The sequence below is a fragment of the Macrobrachium nipponense genome, chromosome 41 (assembly GCF_015104395.2).
Source record: "Macrobrachium nipponense isolate FS-2020 chromosome 41, ASM1510439v2, whole genome shotgun sequence".
In the NCBI taxonomy this organism is placed as follows: domain Eukaryota; kingdom Metazoa; phylum Arthropoda; class Malacostraca; order Decapoda; family Palaemonidae; genus Macrobrachium; species Macrobrachium nipponense.
Window position 1 is genome coordinate 23,588,775 of NC_061102.1, and position 11,275 is coordinate 23,600,049.

Here is an 11,275-nt window from a genome sequence, read left to right on the forward strand (position 1 = left end):
GTGAAAGGAGAACCTTAATTAAAAGGAGGAAGATAGAAATTATGTAAATGCACAATGAAAATAGGGCGAGGCATGGGTGGTGTACCTGAAGCTCTTAGGCACAGGAGACATCAATGTCATCCAATGAATAAATGAGTAAGGTTTCAATTAATATCACAAACATAGCTACAGCAGTAATTACAGAGGTGATGATTTTGATGAAAGCTAAATATTAAACTGCTCTGAGCTTCCCGGGCAATGCAAAACAGGTACATTAAGGCTTAGTATATTAAAGAAATAACCAAATTATAGCAAGGTTTAAAAAACTTGATCCTGCAGCACTGCTGCTCACAGAATACGATGTAAGATCTAACAAACGGAGATTATAAAACAAAAGTATTTTAGTAAAATTAAGGAATATCTATGCACTTAACCCAGTATCATAGAAGAACACGGTGCCCTGACCATATAAAGGAATATACTAGTCCAAAAGCACTCAAAAAAAGGGCAGAGGGAAATAGGTACCCTGTGACAATAAAAGTAAGAAAACTGGATGCCTGACACTTAAATTATATGAAATTACAACTAATGATAAACTAAACTGTTGAACCCTCACTTTAGGAAAACTCACTGGAAGGAATTTGATACCAAAATAATAAGTGCTAAACTGTAGCAAGGACATGAGTCGTTAACAAAAAAGTGAAACAACACCAACCCATCAAGGACACTTGAAAATGGAATACTGTACATACAAAGAAAAAAATTTTGATACAAACCAAAATACATTTCAAGAATAAGGAAATACTAGAACAAATTAATAGACACAGTAAGTCAGCCTGTTTATTACCACAGGCCTGAAGGAGGCCCACATGTGCACCACGTGTATTTCACCTGCCAATGAGCAGCCAGCCTTCTGACATTGGTAGTGTCTCGAGGTTTGAACAGATCCACTAATGACAAAAAGAAAAATAGCTGTGGTTGCAGTGAAACAAGGCTATGTGTTTTCTGTACAACACTATATGTATTATATAGTAAAAATAGCCTTAATCTTTATGACCAATTTTAAATTAGAAAAATCCCAGTGTGCATGTGCCAGCCAACTATACAACTTTATAGTGCCTCAACATAGAAATCTGTTGTACTTCCATGCTGTCCTTCAATAGAAGAGAGGGGAAAGGAAAATCATAAATAGTCTGCATTGCTATTTAGGAGAGTAGGTGAAGAAGTTGAGCCTGTAAAGAAAAGGAAGACAGCTGCAAGGAGATAGAGAGTAGAATTGCCAATAATCCCATAGATAAAGAATGCTTGCGCAAGTAGTCATGCAATGGAAGAAGAACCCAAGAAAGTAGATTCACTAAGTACAAGAGGCACAAAGGCTGGCACTACAGCATACACATGCTTCCAGGTGTGCCAAAAGATGAAGGATGATTCAGGATGAGAAAGAATGATCTGGCTCCCTCATAATGGCAAGTACATGACATCTTGCTGAGGAGGGGAATAACAGCAAGACCACAGGGCATTCCATTGAGGTGTGAGAGATGTGTATTTCTGGTGGTAGAAGTTCACTCTCGACCGGGTTCGGAAGTCACGGAAAGCCGTTGGTCCCGTTGCTGAATAACAACTGGTTCCATGCAATGTAAAAACACCATACAAACAAACAGCAAGACCACTGAGTGACATACAAAGTATGTTGGCATTGGGACATAGCTTACTCTGGCACTGGGTAGAGAGAGCTCTGATGACAAGATGGATTGGAGGACAAGAAATTGGTTTGTTCATTTTTTCTTTTCCTGCAAATAACTGAAGTATGTGAATGTTTTAATATAATATACAGTATGAGATGCATATAGCAGCATTGAAAAATCTTAACATAAAATTGAAAATGTTGTACAGTGTTTCAAATAGATATCGGTCACTTTCGTTTTGTATTACTGATACTTTACTTAACCCATTGAGATTGTGATATGTCAAATTATATATTCCTGACAGTTTACAAATGATGTCACATAGAAAATTTTTTAGCCTACTCCAATGCACCAATTTTTTAACTTTCAGCAATAAGTACAAGAATTAATTTTAAAACATCACTTTAGATCAGGAAAGGAATGTCAAATTTGAAAAAAAAAAAGTCCAGGGTAAAGGATTAAAAGATAGATAGTAACATTGCCTTAAGTAGATGGGTACAGTAATGCAAAAAAAAACTCCAGCACCCTCAAATAGCCATATACAGTATATCTTAGTGAATGAGAGTAGCACTTGCATACATATGTTGTAAAGTCTTTTGAGTTGTAATAGTTTCTTCATTGCCTCCTAGTTACCAAATACGTTTCTGTCAGTGATTTTTTATTTCTTTTAAACCTTTCATCTTTAGTAAATGGCTGACAATATGGAATATGTAGTGGAATAGTGAACTGACAATAAAAAATGAATACAGATTAAATCCATTATTGGATTGTGGTGCTGTCTTCACTCCAAAATGATGACTACTTTAAAGGAATAATATCCTATCTTTGAACTGATCTTGCTAGACAAGCTCGTAATATCCTATCTTTGAACTGATCTTGCTAGACAAACTAATGAGCATTTTATGTATCAATCACATGATTCAGTCCATCAATGCAAAGAATGCAGAACAACTCACACAATTAAACACATTTGGTGATTGTCCAACTTTCAACTAGAAATGTATATATTATATATCTGATATATCAGTTTTGAAAGAAATTTTGTCAGAATCTTCAACTTGTTCATGCGCGGAAAAAACGTTAGGTCTTAGCGCCAGCTGGAAACTGCTTAAAACAAAGATTGTAAAGCAAGGAATCTGTGGCAACTGGCAACTCGTGTATACGAGGTGGAAGCTTGTCACCAACTAGGCTTGATACCTTGTGATGCGTCAGTCTTTCTTTGACTGCCTTGAAGGGTTTGTCATATTTTCAATTTATCCAATTATTAAATTTTGAAAAGTTACAATATATTACTGACCAACTACCCATTAATATACATATTCTTTGAGAACAAACCCAAGCCCCATGAGAATAAGAATGTTAACGCAGTGGTCATTAACATTTTTATATAAAGTTTTGCTTGTATGTGGTAAGCCATATCTTTTCTGTCTTCTCTCATACATAGACAGTAGTACGTATTAATGATATTTGTAACTGTAATACTTACTTTAGAATTATTGTATTAAACAGTATTGGAGTTAATGATATATACTTTTGAGTTTTAATTTTTAAGGCAAGTTTTAGATTTACTAAACTCAAATACTGATTTACAACTTCTAGTAGCCACACTTATCATTAGTCACCAGAGGTGAAATCCATTTAAATTTGGATTAGAAGAATACTTTCACTGTAGCTTTCCTGTCTGTAATTTAAATTGCATTGCACTTTTCTTGTAGTTTCGAATTAAATAACCATACATACTCTTTTTATTTTTTTCAGACTTTGAATACCGATTATTGTCATCAGTTCCTCCTGGCCTTTTTCTGCTGTCATCATTTTTCATATTAATGGCAGCCAACTTTCTCCAGATGTCTTCGTGACACGATGATGTTCTAGTCAGTTGTTATTTTGGGCAGCAGCCAGTGTGATATGTGGCTGTGGAGTAATGGAGTAGATTCTCAATAGGTGCTTTTGGTATTTCATTTGTTTGATATGGTAAAGACACCACTTGTGGAATGAATGTAGTGATCAAGTTGACTGATATGTGTATATATAAAAGTCTGTACATAGTCTCTGGAATTTTAATAACTTAGGTGATTTTCTAAATCAGTCTGGTTATAATAATGGCATGAAGTACTTTGTGCGTCTCATTAATTTTTTTTTTTTTTTTTTTTTGTACAAACTTTTAGTAAAATTCTTTAGTGTCAGGTGTTATCGATCCAGATAAGTGACATAACATTTGAAGTAGTAATGTAAAAGTTGTCTCATAAAGTGTGAACATAATATTTATCAGAACACTGGGATGTACCATTTATAATGTGGTTTTTCTGTGCTGTGGATTGGAATACAGCACAATGGATATCACATTGTTACTGAAGTGGTGATATTTAATTTATTTATTGTGTGGGACTTACAGTGTTATAAGAGGTACTACTTTTCAATAAGTGATTATGGTGAATATAAGTAATCTGTTCATATTTCTAATTACTAAAAACAATTTTTAAAAAGAAGGTTGTATCAAGAATGTGCTCTTTTGTTTTTCTGTGGTTTTTAACAAATTGTTCATTTTTGTTTGTGCTTAACAGAGATTAAAAATGGGCCCAGTATTTTTATAATAATATCAAACATTATACCTCAACATTGGAATTGTTAATGTTTGTACTGATTTGCATAATCAGTATGTTTGTGTATCTAGAATGTAATATTTTCAAAATCCTAAGATGTACTTTTAATGTTGAATGCAGTATTGATTTGCTTTTTTTTTTTTTTTTTTTTTTTTTATACAGATTCAGTGTATAAAACTGAGTGAATTTATGAAATCCTTTATACAATATTAATTCATCTTTTATCCATTTGCTAAGTATGTGACAGTGAATGTGTGATATATGAAGTCCATAATACAATATTAATTCATTTTCAGTAAATACAATACAGTACTCATGTATTTTCTCTGAAAAGGTATGTCAGAAAAGCATATATCTTAAATTCATTGCCACCCATCAGAACCCTGAACTGCAGATCACAAGTATTATTTTGAATTTGATGTTCTACTATGTGTAAGGCTGGGAGGGATATTGTAGTATTTGCCTGTCAGTTTTTTAAGTACAGTTCTCAGGATATTCCGTGATGTATAGTTACGCTACCTTTCTTTGCCATTCTTTCTGTTCCAAAGTTTATGTTGATTGGTAAACATATTGCAAACCCTATCTGGTGTTATGTTTGGTAGAGATTTAAAGATCTTTTGCGATAAAGATTTAATTTGTGAGAAAAATAACTTTTTCTATTTTGGCAGTGATTCACTATGTAAATATTTTTTTATTTAGATCTTGTCTCCAGTGCAGACTTTAGTGGCATTGCATAGTATCTAGCACTTTAAAGACACTTGAAAGTTATTCCCTATTCTCTATGCAGCTCATTGTTTGAGAGGGTAGTAAAGTAAATCTGATATTAGGGCAGTTGATCTAATTGCACTTACAAAGAATTTTATTTTAAACTCTCTCTCTCTCTCTCTCTCTCTCTCTCTCTCTCTCTCTCTCTCTCTCTCTCTCTCTCTCTCTCTCTCTCTCTCTCTCTCAGATTTATTGCCTGTATATCTCAGAGAAGCCCTTTTTCTCATTTCTTGCCTGTGCCTCTCATAGCTCAATGTTTTGGGTGTAAGTGAACTGGGGTTGCATAATACATACTCGTTATCCTGATTTGTCAGGGCCTCATCCCCAAATGATTAACTGTTTGTGATGTCTGGCAAAAGCTTCTCTTTCAAGTTCCTGCTCAATGTTACTTTCATTTGATGTAATGTAGAGAGACCGGCACTTGGAAGTGGTGGGTATCAAATAATGAATATTACCTTTCACAACGATTTTTTTGATTGGGTAAACATCTAAGAAGAGTTATTAAAAAGGGACAGATGTGTCCTTATATGCACATAGATATGCATATCAGCACTCTTTAAACAGTTTGCTGATAATTATGTTAAAACAGTATGTATTTTTTATTGGCATTTGGGGATGAAGAAGAAAAGCTATTAAGTTTTCAGGGTTGCAAAATATTGAGTAAAGTATGTGTGAGAGATAGGAATTTTAACTCCTAGTTCTGGGCAAAGTATCTCATTGTAATAATAATAATAAAAGAAAATTGCTGTGGTTGGCATACATTAGGTTTTTTTAGATTTAAAGGTGTGTCAGAGAGATCAAGTTGTTATTTTAAAAAATATTGCAGGTTAGGGTTTATCTGAGAGAACATGATTGTTTCAGATAAATAATTTAAATACACTGTTTATTATCATAATCCCATCAATCATGTACTACATGCCCACAGTCATGGTTGCAAATATCCATCTGCAATAGTACCCAACAATCTCTTTTGTACTAAACAGTAGAGGAATGGTAGTCTCTCAATGCATGCACCATTTATACCCTCGGGTATGTGTGATAGACAAAACACTGTTGAATACAGGGACATTTGAGACTGATATATCAAAGTAAAAATATGGGATTGATGGGTTGCTTTTAAAGTTGGTTTTGCCTTATACAAATTTAATTTCCTGTTTTCTATTTTGTTTTCAGATTCAGTCCTAGTACCTGAAAATGTGTTTTAAGTTTTATTTCAAATCCTTAAAGCTAGCTACAGTTTATAAGAATTTGATATTCAATTGTGTAGCTGCTAAACTATGAATTAGTCATCATACGCCACTTCTTGATTTCAGAAATTTACTGTTCATATTCACCAAAAATGTGGAACTACATGGATCATAGAATGAACTTATTAACTTCTCAATCGTCCCTCTCTCTTTTTTTTTTTTTATAATGCTGAAATCTTTGTCTTTTGGAATGCTTTACAACATTCAAGAATTTATTCTGCAATTTAAATTTATATTACTATAGTACCAGTAAAATTAACTTATGTTTAGAAATTTCTGTCACCCTCCCTTATCCATTCCTTTTTAGTTTGTCCCTTCACTTTAAGGTTCTCCTGTGATGAGGAAAATGGCCATGAACTAATCCCCGCTACCAAAAGTATCTGTCTAGTAAAGTTAATTTAATTTACTAAAGTTTTTATAGAGACTTTTATTTACTAGTACATATTATTGATATTAGTTTTTCAGTTGCTTCAGTTCTATTTACTGTATTTTATTTAAGCAGGCTAGCCAATAAATGAAGAAAGAAATCAGAAAAACATTAATACTACTTCCATGTTTTTTTATAAGTATGGCATATAATAATAAGAATGTGAATACAAAGCATTACACATATAAAAGTTATTTGTTTCATAGTACCGGGGAATATTCGAAAACCACTCCTACAAACCAAAGCATGTGTATTTGACCAGTAGATATATGGTGTGTTAAAATACACTACTGCAGATGGCAACATATAATATTGAAAAAATGCACGAAGATTGATTGATACCAATTGAAACTAAATTGCCAAGATTAACGTGGAGCTAGTAGTCTCAAAACCTTGTTCCAAGTAGCATTGTAAGACATCTGCCCACTTTTGTATTTGAACAGTTTGAATTTTGTATGATTTTTTATGGTACAATTTAAAATGAAATTTTTTGCAAGCTAATGATATTAAGAAGGTAATTTAATTTTTGAAGGTACCAATTACAAGGTCGTTATACCATATCGGTTCCATTCATGTAGTGACTAGTAGTACTATAGGAGAAATATGTATTTAATTTTTTTTAACTGTAAAACGGAGAAGGATCACAATGAGGATTTTGGAATGAAATTGATGTAGTTGATGTTCATGGATCATAATATGTATAAATGCTATAGTCATATTCCAGCAATTAAAAATTTTTACCTCAAACCCAACTGGCACATTTAGGTTTTGAATATTTTCAGAGTCCAATGAGATACAATTATGTATAAAAGATTTTAACTAATTAGTCTTGTTAAATTATGCTACAGTAATTTTAACCTTGGTGATCTAGATCTTGCCCACATTAACAATGGTCTTTTTATAGCCCAATATGATCTCTGTTTGAAAGGATGTTGTGTACATAAACTAACAAATTTCTTGCTGTTTGTTCATGGGCCTCATTATGACCGGTTAACACTCACCTGACCCCTCCCTATCTCTCTGTCTTGTGTCATCTCAGTCATGTCTTGTGTATCTTTAATGTGCAGTGCATGAAGACTCAGCAGATTTTTTCATCATCTGCCGACTCCCACTGATCTTCGTCCTTCCACCATACCTTCCATTTCTAGTCATGGTATTTTAGCTTCCATGTGTGCTTCTTGACCTGTTCATTACAGCATTTAGGATTTAATGAAATTTCAGTTTATTGGTTGTTTTATTATTTCTCCAAGTTCATAGTCAAGATCCCTTTACTATGACCCTTTTTATATTAAGCATATGTAGTTGCTAATGCTCTTGATGTTATGGCCTCAGTTATAAGTAGCATTTCTGTTCTAGGCGCTTTGTAAGAAATTGTCTCACTTCTATATAATCCTGTCAGAGACTGTGTGGTACTCATTTAGGTGGCTGTAGATAATCTCTTCGTGACTGGATGCAAACTGTCTAACACCTGTTTCTAGAGAAGATTCTAATTTGTAGCTCCTTTTCCGTGCCATGCTTGGATATTAATATTCTTTCTAAGAATTCAGTTTCAAATCCTTGCTTAGTACTGTAAGGCAGTCCCCAGTTATCTACCGTGTCAACATTGTCAATTATCAGCGATCTGGTTTCATGGAACTTGTCTAGTGCTGAAAATCAGTGACACCGAAATGCACTGATTTCTGGTTATCAGTGCCAATAATCAGGTATTGTCGCTGATACATACCTAACAGAGATGCCATCAACTGGTTATTGGCGCTCATAAGCCCCGATGATTTTCGGTTATCAGCAATTTTCGTTTATGGTCAAGTTGCGAGAATGGAACCCATGCCAATAACTGGGGACTGCCTTACATGCATTTCCCAAGTTTTTTTTATATATTTGTTGCACTTGTTGACATCTCTTGTCATCTTCATTTTTTTTTTTTTTTTAATCCAATTCTAGATGTTGCTTCTCTTGATTCTTGGTACAACATGGATTCAATATTATGTGTAAGTTATCATTAGTTTATGCCTACATCTCCTGTAGAGACCTATATTTTTTTTTTTTTTTTTTCTAAACTAAGCACACTTTTGCACCTATTTGACGCTATGCTTTCCTTTATTAAGGCCATATTAAATGACTTGAAGGACAATAGGCATCTTGTCTGTAACCTCTTGATCTACTGTACACATCAGAGCATTCTATTTTATTTTTTTTTTAATCTGAATACAACTGATATTTTTTTGTCATTCTAAAGATTTATGTGTCTGATGGCATACTAAACTCTGATACCTGTATTGTATTTTATAAGAAGGGTTGAAGACAATAAAAATTGTAAGATTCTCTCTTTTGCTGAGGAAGCATTGGGTTCTGTGGATATTATTAATATGAGTTACTAAATCAAAATGCTTTAACCATACATATTAAGTAAATTTAAAAGTGTTAAACATTATCCTGAAATACTGTGTTCCCTGCCATATAAGACACACTTTTCCAAAAAATTCCTTCAAAAAATCACCCTGTATCTAATATCCCGAGGGTAAGATTTGGTAGGTGTAGGAGTGAAGGTTACCAGTACTGCACTAACACCTAAACACCATGTTAATGAGTTATTAGATAATGATTACAAATAAAAATAATTTTAAATTAACATAGAAACTAATTGCAGAGCAAATCATTCAATGGCTGTACATTATTTCTCAACATTTTATGGCCTATCTAGCTACCGCAGCATTTTATTCTTTATTTCATAGTATGGATGACTCATCAGTTGAATATTAAAAAAAATTAATGTAAAATCTGCTAGATTACTGTCTTGATGTTGTAGATATGAGACAACCATTTCAATTACGGTGTAACATTGTACACAGACAAATCATGGCATCGTTGTCGGCCTTGTTGATACATGAATTGTCACTGGTAAACAGTAATACCAGTAAAACCTTGTTGTGGTGGTTAGATTAATTCATTTATATATTGTTAAGGTAATGAATAGCCTTAGGCTCGAGCCATAGTCTTAATTTGTAACAAGACAGGGGCAGCATTACCTGGTACTGGTAATGCTTGGTGCACTTACCATGAAGTGTGGATGTGTACATGCAGTCTGAGCACTGCAGGTAGTGAATGACCACACCAACCAATGGTTCCCTTTAGGGAAAATGTGGTTTTTTTTATTTTTCCAAAATGTTTTGCCAAATGTACATCTTCCTTACACTGTGGTGTCTTATATGGTGGGAAATGTGGGTACTACCATTTTATGTTGCCAGCTCTACTCATAAATGATTCTTTAGAACAAAAATTAAATTGTAAATGCTGAAATGAATTAGGTCCTTGTATGATAACTGTATGTAAATGATGGTTATTCCTGTATTATAGTATTCGTTAAAGGAATTTTATATTGAAATTATTTGTAAATTTTGCACTAACGTGTATCTTCTTTGTAGATGGCATTTTCACTGATGTACAAATTAATTCTTTATAAAAATAGGCTTTAAAAGCATATCTTGGAGGCTGTGTAAATTTTTATACCCTTTATATCAACTGTACTATTCCTTAAAATATGGTTATATATACATAAATACAAACTGTAGCTTTACTGAAGTCTCACTTGCATGCCATTACTACATGCTGGTAGTACTGTATTACACAATGGGTAGTCAGATGAGTAATAGTACATAGTTATTTTTGTATCCTCTTCACATGTTGGGCAGGGAGATGCATTATCAGTTATGCAAACATTCCCAGCTGACTGTTGACTGTGGTGTAGAAAACATCACAATTATTGGTTCCTGCTCTTTGGCTTTTCTGTTTTGTGATTGTTCATGAATCCTCGGTACATAAATATGTTAATTAGTACTTCTTTATTTCTCTGGATAATTTCATTGTTAGTTTAAATAATAAGATGCAACTACAGCATTATATATAGACAAGTAGTCTGATTAATGTGATCAACACTTGGAAATCACGTAAAGTAAGATCTAAAATACATATGTAATATTAACACATCCTTGAAGCCAGCTGTATGGTCAGTATGGTGTTGGCGTGCCACCTCGTTGGCTGCAAGTTCTATTCTCGGGCATTCCATTGAGGTGTGAGAGATGTGTATTTCTGGTGATAGAAGTGCAATCTCGACCTGGTTCGGAAGTCCCACAAAGCCATTGGTCCTGTTGGTAAATAACCACTGGTTCCATGCAGCGTAAAAACACCATAGAAACAAACAAACAATAATGATGATGATGATAACCTTACGAGATTACAATATCAAATGACATCATACAAATCTCACCCATTGGGATTTCACTGGGGATACTTCTAGAGGGCTGATTTTTCTCCCAAATACAGGTAGTATGGGGATATCTTCTAGAGGGTTGATTTTTTTTTTTCAAAGGGACTATATTCAAAGAGAATTATGATTAAACCAGTTTTAGATAGAAAACCCGACAATTTTGCACATATTTACCGTGTTTGCCTTTACAGGCAGCCCTGGGTTACGACGGGGGTTCCGTTCTTGAGACGCATCGTAAGCCGGAATACCCTAAAAAATCCTAAGAAAACCTTACTTTTAATGCTTTGGGTGCATTGGAAACTATG

At 33.8% G+C, this 11,275-nt stretch overlaps 1 protein-coding gene across 1 annotated transcript in view; it reads left to right on the forward strand.

The window, feature by feature from the left end:
* Nucleotides 1-10,186, forward strand: part of LOC135212599 (glycerol kinase-like) — a gene marked incomplete in the record, with an annotated part of 99,164 nt that extends 88,978 nt beyond the window's left edge. The window contains 1 exon segment of the mRNA XM_064246157.1: nt 3,423-10,186. Coding sequence (XP_064102227.1) covers nt 3,423-3,523 — 101 coding nt within the window.
* Nucleotides 10,187-11,275: the final 1,089 nt, after the last annotated feature.